The 20,681-nt window shown below is 38.1% G+C and overlaps 2 protein-coding genes across 2 annotated transcripts; both read right to left on the bottom strand.

The window, feature by feature from the left end:
• Window positions 1-2,957: 2,957 nt before the first annotated feature.
• On the bottom strand, window positions 2,958-11,638 carry LOC108679295. Its single transcript, XM_047880945.1, has 10 exons — window positions 11,165-11,638; window positions 10,303-10,562; window positions 9,248-9,381; window positions 8,299-8,431; window positions 7,878-8,002; window positions 7,076-7,195; window positions 5,385-5,510; window positions 4,587-4,695; window positions 3,639-3,765; window positions 2,958-3,186 (listed from the first exon to the last, which is right to left on the bottom strand). Exons 1-10 carry the CDS (start codon window positions 11,615-11,617, stop codon window positions 3,109-3,111), a joined length of 1,665 nt encoding a protein of 554 aa, XP_047736901.1. The 5' UTR covers window positions 11,618-11,638; the 3' UTR covers window positions 2,958-3,108.
• Window positions 11,639-16,289: 4,651 nt separating this feature from the next.
• Window positions 16,290-20,459, bottom strand: LOC108679562. Its single transcript, XM_018168216.2, has 4 exons — window positions 19,906-20,459; window positions 19,375-19,542; window positions 17,692-17,817; window positions 16,290-17,447 (listed from the first exon to the last, which is right to left on the bottom strand). The coding sequence occupies exons 1-4, from the start codon at window positions 20,302-20,304 to the stop codon at window positions 17,382-17,384; spliced, it is 759 nt and encodes a 252-aa protein (XP_018023705.1). The 5' UTR covers window positions 20,305-20,459; the 3' UTR covers window positions 16,290-17,381.
• Between the last annotated feature and the right edge of the window lie 222 nt (window positions 20,460-20,681).

Here is a 20,681-nt window from a genome sequence, read left to right as displayed (position 1 = left end):
AAAATATCATATTATTTGATTCAAGATTCGAGTTTCGTTCAAGGTTTAACGCGGCTCGACATGTGTGGGCAGGGTGGCCCATTGCAGGGTGGCCTAGATGCAGAAACGATGAAGCAGTTGTTTGTTGCCGTCGTACGCCCGAGTCTAGAGTTTGGAAACGTTGTGTGGTCACCGAGATTCGAAAAGGACAGAAATTTAATAGAGAATGTTCAAAGACGTGCAACAAGGATAATTCCAGGCTTGAAGGGCAAGTCCTATGAAGAAAGATTGAAGATTATGAAGCTTCCAAGCCTCAGTTATCGACGTCTGCGTGGGGACCTCATTGAAGTATACAAGTATACTCATGGTCTATACAAGGTCCCTGAAGGGTTACTAGAATTTGAAACAAGAACCAACACCAGGGGCCACGGCTATAAGCTAAAAAAATTGCGCTGCAACTTCTCCACGCGACAAAATTTTTTCTCGCTTCGAATCACCGACATGTGGAACAGCCTCCCCGATGACATCGTTGGCGCTCCAAGTATGAACGCGTTCAAGAACAGACTAGATAAAGCTATGGAAAAATATATGTTCAGATTTGAAATGCCTAGCTCCTTATCGAACCCGGTGGAAGTCTAGTAGCTACTTCAAACTATCGCCAGTCATGAAAAGATCCGATCAAATGATACGAGTTTATATCTATGAACAAGGCACGAAAAGAAAAAGAATCGGCGACAGGCCACATCAGGCCTACATTTCAGCGCCGACATCATTATGTTATGTTATGTTATGTTAAATCTTTCCTTCCGCCGAAAGAGGAGGTCGCGCTAAAGTATTGTGCACAAGACTTATTCATTTTCTCACACAAAATTCATAGAAAAAATTGATAAAATCAACCCAAATTGAAGCATAATCAGAATTCACTTTATTAACACCTCAACTTCATTAACACCTAAACTTACCTTCTTGATTCATTCGCAAATTAGAGAATTTTGACTGGTAAAGGTTAATCTTTTTAATAATTAGCGTTCTTGCAATAAGTCATATAATCAACATTTTTATGGAAGACCTTGCTTGTTATCTGCCGTCCATCTCAGGCTTAGTCATTTACAATATAATTAAATTAGGTGTCAATCGTTGGGAATTATGAACGAAGTTACTGTTTTGGAAGACATCCTGGCGTAATGATGTTAATTTATCTCCTATTAATTAAAATGAGGATAAAATTAAATCAAGCTCAGTATTATTAAATGCAATTAAGATAAAAACGAGTATCAAGTGTCTTTTGGTGTAACTTGAAGACACGCGTAATGAATGAAGATTAAACAAAATTGTAAATAGTTTTTTGTCTAAAATACTCACATTTGCATTGAATGATACAGACATAAAGTGGTTCACATTGTATTAACCCACATCCTGAGGACAATGTCAGGTGATGTTTGAACTTTGAAGCTTGCAAAATTAACGAAAGTTAGAATTTGAATTAGGAATTTTCTGTGGTTTACACATCACAATAGAGTGTAAGAGTTGTATGTATTTACCTGGTATAACGAATACATAAAAGTCTACGGTTTCTACCCCAACAATTACGTTAACTTTGTTGCATCAGATGACGCAAGTGACGCAATCGTCGAAGCATCACAAAATTTGTGATAATTGCAAAGTCGAAATAAATTGCATTTTTCCATGAATAAAATGCAAAATATCAGATTTTAAGGTGCAAAACATAAAATGTCATTGAGCTTCGAATTCTTTTTCACAGTCTTTCAGTTAGTTGGAAGTACGCGCGAAAGAACTTATACGCAATTAATTTTCTCTCAAACACACTTGTTATTAACCCTCTACCGCCGTACGTCACTCTCCGGGAACATACAGTTATACGTAAACTTGAGTGTAGCAGCCTAAGGACGTTTGTACGTAACAGAGAACATTTTAAAGTTGTCGTACGTGGCGGCAACCATCAGTGTAAGTCATTTTGCGCTCACTAGAACGTATCCTTTTTGGGAAGTAGGCTTGTGACAATATTGCTCCGGTTACTCATGTCAGGCGGTAGAGGGTTAAAGATGAAAACAAAACTCCGTGTTAACGCAACCGTGACGGATGCAATACCAAATTAAAACGGGCGTCACCGCTATTAAACTATGACATCCATCGTCAAAATGTAGGAAAATGCTTCCCGGAAAAATGTTAAAGAAACGATGGTTGTTTCCGAATACAAAATTATTATTATTGGTCAGTCCACATAGATAGAGAGCCTCACCTCGGATATAAAACATTAAAAAAATTACCAAAAGAGTTTAAGGACATGTACCGAACCTAGGTTAGAAGAAAACTATCTCAGTTGCACCCGTTATTATAGCACGCTGCATTTTTGTAACATTATAATGTGGTCTGGGGAACCAGCAGCAGAGGTAAGAAACTAGATCATAGTCAAGAGCTCAAGAGACAAACGTCTTATAACATCACTTATGAACTGGAAGCAAAGTCTTGAGTCCGAACGATAAGGTTAGGGATTTAATTAATGGCAATGAATTAATTCAAACAATGGATGACCTTTGAGGAAGAAATCGGCGACGAAATATGGCAGTCGGCGACGAAGTATGGCAGTCGGCGACGAAGTATGGCAGTCGGCGACGAAGTATGGCAGTCGGCGACGATGTATGGCAGTCGGCGACCAAGTATGGCAGTCGGCGACGAAGTATGGCAGTCGGCAACGAAGTATGGCAGTTGGCGACGAAGTATGGCAGTCGGCGACGATGTATGGCAGTCGGCGACGAAATATAACAGTCGGCGACGAATTATGACAGTCGGCAACGAAGTATGGCAGTTGGCGACGAAGTATGTCAGTCGGCGACGAAGTATGACAGTCGGCAACGAAGTATGGCAGTTGGCGACGAAGTATGGCAGTCGGCGAAATGGCAGTCGGCGACCAAGTATGGCAGTCGGCGACGAAGTATGGCAGTCGGCGACCAAGTATGGCAGTCGGCGACGAAGTATGGCAGTCGGCGACGAAGTATGGCAGTGAAGTATGACAGTCGACAATGTCGTTTGGTATTTGAGACGGAATGATAGTTAAACTTGGTGCCGATTAACCCCTATTCTGTGGGTGTCAGTGAGTTGCCAAGAGGCTCAGTTAGACGTGACGGAAATCGTGTCGATGGCTACGAAATTTTCACTGTCGCTGCCGAGATCGGCCTCGATCACGAGCTGTAAAAAATTCACAAATTTTACATATGGGCATATAAATCAAACACGGGATTTAAAAATTTCCTTTCAAATTACTAATAAATTAAAATTCACTACAGAATCTATCAAGAAAATTTATGCGTTTCTCACGCGTGTTGAGCAATTATTCGCCGAGTTGGAGTTTTAGGTGTTTTCAACACGAGCGTTCAAAGCATATCTTAAGGCTGATATAGGAGTTTAAAATTTTTGTTGATTGCTCCAAGCTTTTGTGATTTGAATAATTTACTCAAAATGCCTAATGTTTTACCGATTAGAGAGAAAATTTTATTCTTCTTTACTGTGCGAGGCTGCGTTGAAAGTAGCGATGAGTTAAAAAAAAATGCTATCCTAATTATTTCATTCACACTTTGCAAATAATCGTTCAAGCATAAAATATTCTAGCATGCAAAGAATATGTTGTTACAATCTATTACCTGGAAGAATTCCTTTCTGACTTCATAGTCAGCTGTGACGACTTGCCAGTTTGTTTCGTCAGTCGCTACGAAGATCGAGACGAAGGGAAAATCGTCGTAGTCTCCGTCCAGAGTTTTGGCCCGCAGCCTAGAATGCGAAGCGTAACGTAACACGCAATATTAGCTAATCTCTTTAGGACGCAGGAGTAAGTCTAATTTTTTTCTCGAATAAATCTTCAATGTTTTTTCTTGTATTTTTTACCATCTAGTTATTTTTCATACTCAAAATTTTGTAAACCAATTAAATCATCGAATACTTTTTTGTTGAATACAGGTGTTGAAATAAAAACGTTTCAGTATTCATATGCTCGTCATCACTATATGTCAATATTGAAATCAGGCTCCATGGCATAGGATGGTATGGGATTCGTTCATATTGTTTTATGGAACGTCCTCGTGATTACTTTAACATCTATCACATATACTAAGTCAAAAATCAAGTTCAAACAGCCTTTTTCTAGATTTAATATCGTACTGGTCTAACAGTTCAGATCCTCAGTTCAGACCTCAGTTCCCTCATTAAATCCAACTTTGTGAAATCGTCGAAACTTACGCACCCCGGCAAGTCTCATTATTTGCAGAAGAGATTATGGGTTTAAATAAACCGATGTCAAAGCAAAAATCTTTTCACATTCATTTTATATTCATGTGCGACTCATTCTAAATCGAAATTACAATCTTTAATCTTATCAAATGTTTTGCCTGAAAATTTTCGAAAATTTTAGTCAAGTTTTAAGTCTCCAAAATCAGTGTACTAGCCAATTCCCCAGCAAGTCCAGTAAAGCCAAATTCAAGGTTTCATTCAGGAATGACTGAATACATTATTCAAGGTTCAAGCCCCTAAGCCTATTAATTCAAATTTCAAGGTTCCAGTTTCAGGTACTAATTTAACTGAAGTTAAAGTTTCACCTCAGAGAAACAGGATAGTCGTCACTGCCGCGGGCGGAGACTCGGGCGCTGATAGTTTTGTGGGAGCCGGTGATGGTGGAGAGGGGAGGAGACTCGATGACCATCACACCTGAGGGGAAACTAAATTATAATATACGTGTTTTTTAACAACCATCCCGTAACTGTCATAGATGTTATCATGCAGCCAAGTTTCGCGAAAAAATATCTAAATATATTTAGCAGCGATTCCTGGCGCATTTGCGTGTTATTGAATAAATGATACTAGCCAACACCTTTGAAGTTTCATCGAAATATTTGTGGAAGATAATAGGCATTCGACTCATCTGCTTAGACTTAGTTAAGCAAGAAATTGCATCAAAATGATATCGTGACCGATGGTTTAAAGTTTGTTGATTGCTGGTACATCTCAACAAATGCGGAAACTAAATTCGTGCGTGATTGCGTTCCGAGCAATGAAAATCAAGGAAAGTTTTTGCTGATAGAATTCTGCCCCAAACAGAGGCGTAAATTGCTAATATAAAATGTAGAACGACAATTTTTTATTATTTAATGATATTTGAACAGAGAAAAATAAAAAAAACTACCAGTTGATCATGATTGAGAATTGATTTTGTTATAGCTATATTAGTCATGGCATGGCCATTTGCATGAAAAAATGTAGTAAAAAATATGAGCCGGCTTTTCGGGAGGTAATATGCTGAAAATTCTGAAATTTATATCATTAAATCATACTAAGATCACGAAAATTGCCTGAAATGTTTAGCTCGCGAAAACCATCAATAAATTTTAATTACTGACCGCTGAAAATGTCGAATCTGTCGGCGTAAAGAACATAGTCGCCAGTGGGTTTGGGGATGGTCACGCCTATGTTGCGGTAGTCCACAACCTGCCACCTGCCACCGTCCATGTTGCCCTGTGACCATCCTTAAAGAGATAAAGATTTCCTTTTAGAGAAAGTTATTAAATGTTGAGAATAATATTTTCTTTTCCTGAATAGAATTGTGAAGCACAGAGAATATCTTGGTTTAAACGAGGGTAAACTTGATTGAAGTTGAAAAAAATCGGAACTTGTAAACGGTTTTTAATTTATTGTATTATGTAAGTTCTTTATGCGTAAGGTGTTCATTGGTTAATTATACTCAATATATCTTTAGTTGATTGGATGCTTCAAGGTAATACGTATACGTCACAATTGCTTTTGTTATACATTGTTGTAATTTGGACAGCAATCAAATTGTAGTATTTCATCTACATGAATCTTCAGCTTTCCTTAGATAACTTAGAGGCGGAAATGTTTCTGATGTTTGGCTTATAAACAACATTTAAATTTGTCCCATTAATTCATTCAAACACAAATTGCAATTTTTCACGAGCCTTACGTGTGTAGAAATCTTCAGAATTCATTAAAAAATGAAAGAACTTGATAGTTTCTCATGAAAAATATTAATAAAAAATAAATTCATGCAACAATTTATTAATAAGGAAATTTCATTGTTTCGTCACTTCGCACTGCATTTACTGACCATCAAGCCCACCCTCGAAAGAACACTTGTTTACATAAAATTATTCCTCCCACAAAGAACTCAATAAATTATTCCGTATTCCATTTACTGACCCACAAGCCCACCATGGGAGAGAACACATGTTTTGGTGACGTAATTTCCCCCCTCCCAAAGAACTTAATTAACTATTCCGTATTTCATGTTTACAGACCCCCAAGCCCACCCTGTAAGAGAACAACACATGTTTTGGTGAAGTAATTCCCCCCCTCCCAAAGAACTTAATAAATTATTCCGTATTTCATTTACTGACCCACAAGCCCACCCTCTAAGAGAACACATGTTTTGGTGAAGTAATTTTTCCTCTCCCTCCCCCATGTCACAAAGAACTCCACAAATTCTTCCGTATCCCATTTACAGACCCACAAGGCCGCCCTGTAAGAGAACACATGTTATGTAATTTCCCCTCCCAAAGAACATAATAAATTATTTAATACTCCATTTACTGACCCACAAGCCAACCATGAAAGAGAACACATGTTTCAGTGAAGTAATTCCTCCTCACAAAGAACACAATAAATTATTCCGTATTCCATTTACTGACCCACAAGCCCGTCCTGGAAAGAGCACTTATTTGCATAAAATTATTTCCCCCTCCCAAAGAACTCAATAAATTATTCCGTATTCCATTTACAGACCCACAAGGCCGACCTGGAAGAGAACACATGTTTCGGTGAAATAATTCCCCCACCCCCAATGTCCCGGAGAACTCAATAAACTATTCCGTATCCCATTTTCTGACCCACAAGGCCGCCCTGGAAAGAACACTTGTTTACATAAAAATGTTTCTCCTACAAAAAACTCTACAAATTATTTCGTATCCCGTTTACTAACCCACATGCCCACCCTGTAAGAGAACACATGTTTTGGTAAAGTAATTTGCACCCTTTCAAAGAACTCCACAAATTATTCCATATTCCGTTTACTGACCCACAAGGCCGCCCTGGAAGTCGAAGAAGTCCTGCTCAGGCACGGGGTATGGCGAGGCGCCCACCAGCTGCAGCTCCCTCACTGAGATCACGTTGCCCTGGTCAATGCCCAGCGACCCCTCTGAAATATTTTACCAATGTTTTTTTCGTCGTTTTAACATAGAGGTGACATCATCTAACCGTCATATTTATATCATCGCACAATTACACGCTTGGCCTCACGATATAGAACATATGTAATTCACTCCGAGCCAAACCAAAATTATTGAATTGAGTGTTAAAATAATTGGTAGTGATGAATCATTCAGTACTGAATTGAAGCATTCAGTTTCCGAAATCTGAATGTTGTGTTCATATAAGTGAAATTATGAACAGTTATTTCAATCGCATCCGTGCCCTTTTGTCTGATTAAGCAAATATGTCTAGAATGTAGCTTTCGTTAACAAGTATTCACAGCAGAGAAACAAATTTCAAACATACAAGTATATAGTGACTCGGTCAGTAATAATTTTCAATTCAAATCAAGTTACTTGCAGAGAAAAAATAAGACAATGGAATATATTTTAGTAACAAAATTGTTAGCCCGCATCGTTTCATCCACGATGACCCCTCAACGGCCATTTATAATCGAGTCATATATTCATTCATAGACAGATACCAATATTCGAAACGACTCATCAAAAATTCGAAAAAAATAATCGACTCTTCCGAAACTATGAATGGTCCATACATGACTCCCAATTAGAGCCACCCATAAAGTGACCAACACCTCCAATTAACTCTAACAAAAATTATTTTCTTACCCAAAACAATGAAAAACTCTTGACCCGGCTCAAGATTTCGGAAGACTGCTCCATGGCTCACATAGCCCGGTGTTTCGGACGTCCCAAAGGCATCCAACGAAAACGCGGGAGTTGTGTCAAATGAACTGAAGAAAATTAATTAATTAATTAATTAAGAGTACAAAAGAGTACAACTACTTGTTGAGTCTAGAAACAAGTGCATGTGGCCAAAGTGAGACATTAATGTTGTGTCATTGAAATTGTTTCCCTTAATTTTGCAGTTGACTCGCGAATTTTTGTAACGTGAATGTGTTGACGAATTTTAAAATATTAATTTGGTAAATCATATTAATGAGATTAATATTGGAGTGGTATAAGCCTAATATGGAATAAGCTGGAACAAGCTTAATATTGGAGTGAAGGCATATTTGTTGTAGCTCACTTGTAGGAGTAGGAACGCCGTACTTTAAGGTATGCAGGATACTGCTGCGATCCTGCCATCCTGAACGTCACAGCTACGGACACCTCCCCAGTGTCACCCACGATCAAGCGCGGACTTGTGGCCAGCACCACGCCTGAAAAATGTTCAGGTGAAACATGACGGAACATAGTATCAGTTACCGACACAGGGGAATAATGCATGAAATTCCTATAATTTATCAACGTTCAGGCGAACAATGAAGAATTTTCCCCCCATTTACCAACATTCAGAAAATTAATGCAAGAAAATAACACCGTTTACGGACATACAGGTGAACAATGCAGAAACTTCCCCCATATGCCTACATTCGAATGATTAATACAATAAAATAACTTTGTTAACCGACATTCAGGCGGAACATACAGAAACATACCACCTTTTAATAATTGTATGACGAAACGTTCCAACTTGTTCGAATAGCATGTAACGCTTTTGAAAAAGCTTTGTTTGATGTATTTTTTCTCAAAAACTTATATTCGCTGCGCAACAAGTTTTTTTAGAGGTACAACATATTTTCAGATATTAAGGGCAAATCGCAAAAGTATACAAGCACAAAACATTTCAAATAAGGATTAATCCTCGTATTAACGATGTATTGAACAAACGAATCATAATATATAACAATATCTGAAAGTATAATCAAATGGTGCGTAAGCATTGAAGATATGTACCATATTTTACACTCGTTCAGTAATGTATATATAACAAATAAAAAATATAACTCAGTACTCACTGCAGTGATCGAGTGACAGAGAGCGCATTTTCTCGTCGACGAAAACTTAAGGTCACGGACGGACGGACGGACGGACAGACAGACGGACGGACGGACATGGCGAGCACAATAGTGCATTTTTTCCATAAATGAGAAAATGCGCTAAAAAGTATATAATATAAAATCTATATTATATACTTGACACAATAGGGGATCCGACGACTTCAATGGCGTACTCCCCGCTGGTGTTTTGCCGTCTCCAGGCCGCCCCGTTACTGTTCCCCAACACCCAGCCTTGGGTGCTTGACGTGAAGTTGAAGTCAATCACTGGACTGTAACACAAACCTTTAATCAGGTTAAACTTTCTTGAATTAGGAAATTCTTATTAATTTTGTCAAGTAAAAAAATTACAGCTTTGGCACAAGTTCTTTTCTCTCAGAAACGTCAATATTTTAACAGGTGCCCTGCATAATGTTCTTTCAATCACGTTGATCGAGTCACTATTTATGAACGGCAACAACTAAACTACTGTTTAAAGATCAACAACATTGGATTGGAAATACGCTCTTTATTAAATAATTCATTCAATTATTCCCTCGAATTTAATTATTAGGAGGACTTTCCCCATAGGTCCAGACTTGGTAGCCACATTCTTATAACTAACCTTATTTACCGTAAAATTAATTTCAAATAATGAAGAAATTATTGATTTTGAAGAAGCTTTTAATTTGAATGTTGTGAATGATTTCACAAATTCAATGGTTATTTATTTGCTTGATTAGAAATTTTTTCAATAAATTTTTTTAGTCTACAACTTGATATTTCTTTAGGACGAATCGCTATGATTTTAGATGATCCAACTCATTGAAAAATTCCCTCAATGACTTTCATCTCATACGAGTCATGGATAAAACTAAACGATTGCAGTAGCGAAGTGACAGTGTCGATACTCACCTCACGTCTTCAGGTATTTTGGTTATATTTCTCACCTTACAACTTTTTCCTTTTAATCGTTTGGCCTTCAAAAATGTAATGACAAATCAATTCGTGGATGCACGAAGTGATGCAAGGAATTCATTAGCCAATAAATGCAAGATAATTAAAAAGAATTACAACTCATTTGATTAGTAATTCCATACAGGATGATAATATGCACTCTTCGCGATTGACATTCACTCATCCAATATTAGCGATATTAAAATTTATCTTTCTCATTCTAATGGGCCTATATAGAAGGTAAATTCATAACTTACGGAGGAGGTTCGGTAGTGGTGGTTGTCGGAGTTGTTGTGGTCGTGGTAGGAGTTGTTGTAGTGGTTGTAGTGGGAGTTGTAGTGGTTGTAGTAGTAGGAGTCGTAGTGGTTGTAGTGGGAGTTGTAGTGGTTGTGGTGGGGGGTGCGGTAGAGGTTGGGTCTGGTCCAGTGATGAGGTTCATTGAGTCCACGGCACAACCCCAGAGGTAACCATTGATGCCGTCGGGGTTGAAATACTCGGACTGGCAGAATATCGAAAACTGTAGGAAAGAAGGTAAATTTAATGGTGTATTTTACAGTCAAATTAAAATTTAATTAGATATTTAATTAATTAAAACAAGTATAGGGTTTAACTTTGTACCGTGTTTTTAATAATGAATATATGTAATAAGAAAAATATACACAATAAAAAAATAATGGGATAAATAGAATTTGAATTTGTTCAATAAGTGCTGCCTAGGTCAATCTAAATTCACTCACATTGACAGCCTGTAATACCTCATCTCTTGGTAGTTAATCTCGAACATTATTAATGTTTTGCAAATATGGAAAAATCATTGAGCGCAGCAACCTAATGATTATTTATTATCTTCATCGAACGAAGTTCCAACCGTTAATGAGCTTTAAAGGGCATAACGGTCTTTTATTTTATTCAAATTTAATTTACTATGTATGAAAATTAATAAAAATTTTATCAAAATTGTATAAAACCTACCATGATGCCCTATATAATGATTTCAATGGTCTTTTATTTCCAAAAAATTATAATGAATCTGCTTATGTTAGATATAACGTACGATTACGTATTGTAAAAATTACAATCGTTGTTAGCATGGAGTCGTATCAATGGATATTGTCTTACCAAAGCGTTGGCTTCCGGGGGCACATAGCCTTCAACGAATAACCACTGATTGTTGGAGGGGCTGGACATGTGCGTATAGTCCGCTATAGTGTGAAGGTATTCGCCGCCTCGAGAAAGCTTGTGCAGAGCAAACGAGGTTCCCTGTTCGTACTTTGAGTTGAAGAAGAAAGTGATACTGTAATTCAAGCCATAATCTAATGGAATAAACTCGGAGTACAGCTCGTCCCCTTCACGAGGGGTATCGTAAACTGCGAAGCCTTCTTTACCAGGAGGTATTTTGTACTGCATGCTTGCCATGTCAGACCATTTCCAGGTGCCCCTGTGCACCGTTAGTCCTTGCAAATCTTCATCGAACGTAAAATAAAAATTGGTGTCGCTTTGTCCAACACAAGCATTGAAGTCGAAGCTCAGCACCGCGACGAAAAGAATGAGTGATAGAAATTTCAACGCCATCTCGTTGGTTGTGATGGTGAAGAGATGATGAAATAGAGTGAAGAGTTGCTCTGAAGAACGTCAGTATTTACACGGAGCTTATCTTTGGTCGCTACTTTTCGATAAGACTAAGAATGCGTGCAAGCGACTTCCGAACAAAACAATACCGCATTTAATGCAGACAAAAACAAAGGAAATATGAATTTAAAAAACAATTGGCAATGAGAACACATGAATTTGACAAATAAGCGTAAAAGTTTTAATCATAACTTGCGTTGGAAGCGCAAAATTTGCTGTGTATGAACAATGCGCTCCCAGTCGAACTTTCATGTACGCGTATTGCAATTCTCTCTGAAAAGTCAATTAAAAATCGACGATGAAGAGCAAATTAATTAATCAATTCCCTTATCTGCTTCAGGCGCTTGTAGAAATTATCATTTTGTTTTCCTTTAATTGCATTACATATCCCCGAGTATTTTAATAAGAATAACATTCATAGCTAGTTAACGAAAGATTAAAACGTATTTTAATAACTTGTACATTATTACTTGAGGTGTCTGAATAGATTTGACATTCGCCGATCGTGTGGAATAGCCGGGGGATTTTATTTGTACATTTGTTGACAAATTAGATTTCCATTTTTTCTAGGCATTTAATTGTAAAATTATATTTTTTTCGATTTTTTCATTGTAAATTAAGTTCACTCATTGCAAACATTTTATTAGAATCTCCGCTGGAGAGTAAATGAACTCCAAAAATGCATCTGAGAGCTATATAATAATTGATACAATTATCGTTATTCCCCGTCAAATTCCGAGAAGCTGCAGCTACATCACGATAAGGCAGCACATGTCGCTCCCCACGCTGCGAGATAGAACATATTTTTGCTGGGGCGTAGATGGTTGAATTTAGGTTGCATAACATCTGCCACCGTTATACCATGTGACGCTATAGAAATAAATCTATAACCCAAAAATTAAAATGAATTAAAAAAATAAAAAATCTATAACAAAGAAATCAAAATGGATTTCATTTTTCTGCAAAGTAAGTTTCGCGAATAAAGAACACAAGCCCATGAAATATTAAAATGTATTTAGCATTGCACAAAGTTCGTTGCCAAAAACGAATCCTCATACTAAAAAGTCGTAAACAATTTTCCATCCCGAGGAAATATTATGTACAATTCTAATTAATATTCACAAGGTGACGTATTGTCTCCGTAACTCGATCTGATAATTAACCCCTGATACATAATCAGTGATGCAGGGAGTATATTTCCCGTGAATCATTTGCCATATGCGCGTTTACAAGGCTAACTGCATCTGTTATTTGCCACGGTTATTAGATAACAGTAATCATGCAATGTAGAGTTGAAGGACAAATTGGTTTGTTCAATAATTACAAATTTCGTCCGGTGAGAATTTAATATTGGATATTAAATTTCCTTACCTTGCGAGATATAGTGGTTTGTTCTTTCATATCTGCAAATTAATTAATCCTCATGTCTTGTCCGACCATAATGGTCGTTATATGCCAACGCCTATAAAACATTCACCTTATCTAAATGCGCACATAAAACAACAAAATTAAATTCTACCTTCTTGTGCCTCGAATGTGTGGGAAGATATTGTAATACGACACCAGATGTGATGAAATGTTCAATGTTGTGCGGTTTTTTTATGTCAACCCTTTTCACTTGCGAGTCCGAGTGGTAAAAAAATATCCTCAGTATCCCAACACATTCAGAATAGAATCAGTATCCCATTGCAACACATTCAGAATAGAACTTCAGCTTCCTCTAAAGCGTAGGTCATAACCTACAGTTGTGCAATCCGCGTTGTACGAAATGCCAACGCCCGGCTGTCGTTTATTCGTCCGATATTTACGACTGATTATAGCGTGCTCTGACGGATTATGTAATCCATGTAATAATAATTTTGGACAGTAAAAAAACTTAATAGTAGACTAACTTAAGCATTTGGGCAGAAAAAACAATATCAAACTGATTTTTGGATGGTTTTTGATGGTTCTCTGAATTATGTTTTAAAAATGCAACTTATTTCACGCGAATTCGTCTAGAGCTCATACATTCCACGGTGCGCTGTAATCGTTACATAAAGACCACTTTTCGTAATTTTTCCGCTAACCGAATCAATATATGAAATATGTTGTATACCTAGCTCGTAATATGCAACTATATATGAAAAAATATAACTCGATCAGTACTCACTGCAGTGAGTGACAGAGAGCGCATTTTCTCGTCGACGAAATCGGGAAGTCACGGACGGACAGACAGACGGACAGACGGACGGACGGACGGACAGACGGACATGGCGAGCACATTAGTGCATTTTTTCCATAAATGAGAATATGCGCTAAAAATATACAGGGTTCATTTCCTTAGCTGCCTCAGATATGTAACAAGGTTTCCAGATTCGTTTTCAATTTTATATTCTCGTCTTGAAATCATCGTACGAGCTATCGTATTCCGTTCGGTACGAAACATCACTACCATTACATGCAACAAGATGGCCCTGTAGTCGAGATAAGACCATGGCTTACAAATACCGGTATCTTGCCTTACACAGTTCACTCATACTGTGTAATCACTCTTGCTCGGATCACGTAGCGACAAAATGTTACGTTTGAGAAACTCCGCGCTTGTAGCATTTGCTGTGATCTCTTTGGTCACGTCAGTAATTTCGCTGGCCCTTGAAAACCCGACAAGCACTGAGGTTAACACTGAAGCTACCACGCCTGCACCAGAGTAAGAGTGTACCTTGTTTCCTCGTGATCGTTATTGAGGATAATAAATGTTGTTATTTTCACTTCTAACCATGAAATTTCAATCCAAATCTTTCAATCTAAGTGAAAGGAAACGCTCTTTGCTCATCTTCAGAAATATTGGAGTCCGTTTTTGGCGACACGCCACATCAGGACTACTCTTCAGCGCCGACATCACTATGTTATATGTTATGTTATGTTATGTTATGTTATGTTATGTTATGTTATGTTATGTTATGTTATGTTATGTTATGTTATGTTATGTTATGTTATGTTATGTAAGGTTAAACATAATCCAAGCATGAGATTTAATGTTTTGAAGCTACAAGGATTCGGGGGGCCGAGGGGAGGGGTCATATCTGATGATCCCGTTCATTTAAACGAATTTTATGTATTATTCTTTTCAGATGTTTATCATCAAAATTTATGCACAACACGCTCATAAATAAAGGTTCCATTGAATATAAAATGAATTTCTTTATGTATGTCATATTAATGCAATGAAGAATATCTTGTTTTAATTTTTGTATTTTGTAAATTATTAATTGGTTGATTGTTGCTTGACACCAAATTAGTTTAAACTAATACCCTAAGGATTAGGATAAATCAACAAATATGTTTATTGATTCAGTTTATAATTATTATCAATGATATTGACTATTTCTCTGTTATTTATCAACAATATCTTTAATTTAGAAGCAGGGTTGCCAAACAGTGATGTGTTTAATATAGTTCTTACGTCACAATAATGTTTACTGACTAACAATCATAATTATTATTATTATTATTATTATTATTATTATTATTAATATTATTATTATTATGATTATTATTATTATTATGATTATGATTATTATTATTATTATTATAGTGGGGCATCTTCTGTTTACACGAGTGGAGTTCGACTAGACTGGAATACGTATGCGTTTAACTATAGTTGCCAGTATTTAAAAAAAAGTTGAGGAATGCTTTGCTTACTTCACGTCGTCTCTTTTGGTTATAATTTTTTAAACGGAATTTCCATAGCAGGTGTTCCACTCATTAGTCTGTCAAATCATCGAAACTAATGAGGACCTAATTAACAACATAGCTGTTGATTGACAATATGCTCGTGCGCCCAGTGTCTGAAATTTCTTTCCCTTCTATTTTAATCAGCGCGCTAAATGTTATTTTTCTAGCTCGTTTCTCAGGCATAAATTTTTCGAATAGAAATTGATATTCACCTAATAAACAACGAAGCTATTTATTCACAATAAACTCCGGCAAGCGTTAACAGAATTATTTTTGTCCACTTCGTTTTCAAGTGGTGCGCTCTAAATGATAACTTGAGTACGATTGCGAAAGGTGCTAAAACAAAGGGGAAAACATCTGACAACACTTGCACCAGCTTAGTGTCAATAAATAGCTTTGCCGTTAATTATGTCTTCGGTAGTTTCAATTTGACTGACTATATACTGCGTGGAAAACCTGCAATGGAAATTTGTTCAAAATATTCGGTCCATTAGTGTAAATGTGGTCTCTATCCTGTGATTTTATTTTAAATGACACACGTCTGATTTCATACTACTCTAATATTGATAGAATATAATGGTGTCAGTTTTCGATTAGGCCGTTTATGCCTTCAATTGATTCTTAATCACCAAACGGTCCTAACCCCTTTGCCGATTTCGATCAGAATTCAAAAACCAATTTCGGGATTCAAAGTCCCAGGATTACGAGCAATCCCAGTTCATAGTTTGTGCTCATGACATGTGTTGCTATTTGATGTTCATGTGTTGTGCTCATCGTTCGTACTGATGGTAGGTGCTTAGGGTTTGTGTTCGTGGTTCATGCGTACTTCTCATGTACTACTCAGAAGTACTCATGCGTACTTCTGCCGCTTGAATAGGTCAAGGACAGAAAAATTCAGTCTGATTTACCGTATAATCCAAATAAATATTCAGTGATTAATGCCCCGACTAATGCGAACATTCCATTTATTTAATTTTCGGATAATGCCTTTCATATACTCTGCTACTTATTAGCTTAATAGATGCAAAGTTCTCTACATTCTTGATTATATTGACAGGTCTCTCTAAATATCGTTAGTTTTCTTGACATTTTGCCAGTATTTACATCACGCCAAAGATATTTCAGTTTTATGCTTGTCTGATAGAATACAATTTTTTTTTTAATTTGAACAATCCCGATATGTGAACTATCAGATGCCTACTTAGCCTATGTTAGTTCTCTCGTTATTACTTTTTCCAGCGAGCATTCAATCTAAAGAATTCCATAATACCATAACATAATATTCGTATCTCTTGAGGATCATCATTCTATCCAGTCAAAGCATTAAAATTACGTGGAGTGTGAAAACCTTCATCACTTTCGTTAACAATTCACTATGAATTTTTTTCTCAAAAGTTAGCGAATCGTTAAATACAACAAATTCTTTAGGTTATTCCAACGAGGTTAGTGTAACAACTTAAGAAGATAGGATTAGCATTGGTAGTGCTTTGGATTCAGACACGCAGAGCTTGACGTTCGATGAGCAGGTCACGTCTTGGTACCACTTCGAGACGGTACCAGGCTCTCAAGTCTTCAAGTGCGACGAGTAGACTTTATGATGGTACCAGGCTCTCAAGTCTTCAAGGGCGACGAGTAGACTTTATGATGGTACCAGGCTCTCGAGTCTTCCAGTGCGACGAGTAGACTTTATGATGGTACCAGGCTCTCAAGTCTTCAAGTGCGACGAGTAGATTTTAAGATGGTACCAGGCTCTCAAGTCTTCAAGTGCGACGAGTAGACTTTATGATGGTACCAGGCTCTCTAGTCTTCAAGTGCGACGAGTAGATTTTATAATGGTACCAGGCTCTCAAGTCTTCCAGTGCGATGAGTAGATTTTATGATGGTACCAGGCTCAAGCCCCACTCATGACGCGTAGATCATTTTGTGACGGTACCTGGCCAGCCAAGTATCTCGTCTCGTCGGACGCGCAGACGTCGTATTGACTTGAGAATCACTTTTTGATTGGGTACCAGTATCTTACCGCTTCGCTTCTACCCCGGTCTACTTCCACGTTGCTCTGTGCAATGAAAGATAATAAATAAAGCGAAAATTAAATCAATTAACAAAAAATATCAAACATATATGATATATCAGGTATAATGTTGTTGATAGCTTCTCAAGTGGGCCTTATTCAACGATGCGGTTCGGCTTGAACTATTCATGCCACCCGCGACTGTAGAGTATGGAACAGGCAAATGCTGATATTTGCAATCAATTAACTCGTAGACGCAGGATTAATAATGAAATTTGAAGAATAGTACCTTGGTGATGTCAGAAAGTACGGGTCGGGCGGCGCGGCAGCTGCTGCCCACTGAACGCGCCAGGGTGTCGCCGGCCGTCACCAGCTGCGAGTCCACGGCCGTCACCAGCCGGTCCAGCATGCCCACCTGTCCCATGAGGGTTCCTGGTTATACTATTTCATATGCTTATACCATTAGTTATAATTTATTGTAGTTATATAATTCGATATAATTTCTTATACCCATATCATTTCTTATACCCATATCACCCGCCGGTCCAACATGCCCGTCTGTCCGACGAGAGTTCATGGTTAGCCCTTTTTCTGCCGGCGCATTGGCCTTCGTAACATAACATAACATAACATAGTGATCTCGGCGCTGAAGTGTAGGCCTGATGTGGCCTGTCGCCGATTCTTTTCCTTTTCGTGCCTTGTTCACATAAGGTCTATAATCGTGTCATTTGACCGGATCTTTTCATGACTGACGATAGTTTGAAATAGCTACTCGACTTCCACCGGGTTCGATATGGTGCTATATAGGCATTTTAAATCTGAACATATATTTTTCCATAGCTTTATCTAGTCTGTTCTTGAACGCGTTCATACTTGGAGCGCCAACGATGTCATCGGGGTGGCTGTTCCACATGTCGGTGATTCTTCTTCTTTTCAAGGTGTCCACGTTGGGTGGACTGAAAGGGACAGGACAACCACAAGGATGACCGTTGGGCCTGAGAGCTTATGTTATTTGGACTTCTTGAAACGGAAAGCTGGTGTCGGTGATTCGAAGCGAGAAGAAATGTTGTCGCGTGGATAAGTTGCAGCGCAGTTTTTTTACTTTATAGCCGTGGCCCCTGGTGCTGGTTCTTGTTTCAAATTCTAGTAATCCTTCGGGGACCTTGTATAAACCATGAGTATACTTGTATACTTCAATGAGGTCCCCACGCAGACGTCGATAACTGAGGCTTGGAAGCTTCATAATCTTTAATCTTTCTTCATAGGACTTGCCCATTGTAAACGCTATTCGTTTCTGAAGGCCTGGTTACGACAGTTACCACCAGTAGACAAAGTGGTGATTCAATAGGTTGGATAATTTATGACTGCAACTGACTCAACAGAAAGAACTCGATAATTTCTACTCGATACTCGATAATTTTTTGCGCGATTGGAGTTCTTTTGAATGTGTGTGAGAAGCAGAGAACTCATACGTACCCATTTGTCTGGGGCTAAAATCAACATTTTTCTAGAGATATATTGTACCTGGACTTCGTTGTATAGAGGGGTTAATCGTGCACGCTAGTAGTGGTATTGAGTCTTACTTCAATTTTGCTGCCAGGAGACGTCAATAACATAACACTGAAAATAAACCAAATGATGCCTACGCAAATTTACTAATCCTACGAACTTCCTTTGCGAGTTGTGTGAACCGTGAGGAATTATTCAGCGCCTTCACCTCAAGGAGAGTCTGTGCTACGACTCACGATATTCTTTATCTATTAACTCAGCAGCTTAATCAATAAAGGCGTCAATATTTACCTTTAGTTAACTTACACGAGACAAATAGTTCTGCCGGTAAGCCATTCAAAACTTACACTATCATTGACGGCTTCCCTCGGCAGCTTTATTCTGACATTGTCCTGACTTTTTACTGTTAATATTTACTAATGGTTTCGGTAAGTAATTTTGCCAAGAAATACCCACTACTCACAGTATCCTTGATGTATTCCCTGAGCAGCTTTATCCTGGCGAGGGAGTTGGCTTGCCGCAAGACGTAGTCACACACGGAGTTGCTACACGAGTCAAGGGTGGAAAAATGCCGACCTCCTCTGCCCGCGTCGTCCATGTCGTGGAGGAGAACGTTCAGGGGAGACTCAACCTGACGTGGCGACGAGGATAACAGGATAACAAAGCTATGGACTTTTGAATTAAGGATGAATACTCTTGATACTTTGAATTAAGGATGAATACTCTTGATAAACAATTGATTGACAGCTTCAAATGACATTTACTTAATACTAATTATTAATTTAAAATCTTGTACATGTGTAAATACAATTTTATAATTCGAAAATTTAACTAAACTGTTAAATTTTTGATTTGCCACAGAAATTGTCAACAAGCATCACTTCTTCTAATTATTGTTGTACTATCCCTTACTTCTGATTGTCATTACTATTATATTTATTTGTATTATTATAACTCACAATGAAAAACGGTTTCAATAGACCGGCTTACTCACATCCCCTTGCCTGAAGTCGCCATAGTTAGTCGCCACCCTGTACATGAGGGGACTGCGCGCCTGGAACTGTCCGAACGACTGTGCCGCTGAGTCAGCTTCTGCTGCTGCCTTCGTCTGTTGTGAGCTGACGTATGGTGCTGACTGCTGAGGGGCGACAGGTGATGCTGCCTGCTGAGAGCTGACATAAGGTGATGATTGTAGGGTGCTGATAGGTGATTCTAACTGCTGAGAGCTTACATGTGATTGAAATTGTTGAGGGCTGTTTTTTGATGCCGATTCCTGGGTACTGACTAGCGATGCTGAGGAGGCAGATGGCTTAGCATGAACATGACGCCAGCAGGTGATGATTATTACAGTCACGATCAGCTGCAGAGCTGACATCGGAGACACAGACCGCATGGCTCACTGCCTTGCCTATCTTAGCAATTGTTTCCAGCGAGCCTTTCTCTGCATTTATGCAAGGTTTACACCGAAGTTCTAGCGACCATCCTGGCCATGGAAATATAAGCTCCACTAGCGCTCTACAATATAAAGTGAAACAATGTTGATGGTTCCTGAAATTAAAATGTTAAGGTAAGATCAATAACTTATGTAAGATCAAATTCCGATAACTATAGGATTAAGAGACTATAGCGATAATATATAGAGCCTTTAACGACAAGATCAAGAGAATATGACTTAACGATTAAAGTCTATAACGATGCGATCATGAGCTTGTAGCGATTATATAAAAAGCATATAACGATGACATTAAGATCTTATAACGATGAGACCAG

Source organism: Hyalella azteca, unplaced genomic scaffold, assembly GCF_000764305.2.
Source record: "Hyalella azteca isolate HAZT.00-mixed unplaced genomic scaffold, Hazt_2.0.2 contig6661, whole genome shotgun sequence".
NCBI classification, from domain to species: Eukaryota; Metazoa; Arthropoda; class Malacostraca; order Amphipoda; family Hyalellidae; genus Hyalella; species Hyalella azteca.
The sequence above is the reverse complement of the archived record's forward strand: the minus strand, read 5'-3'. Positions and strand labels throughout refer to the sequence as shown.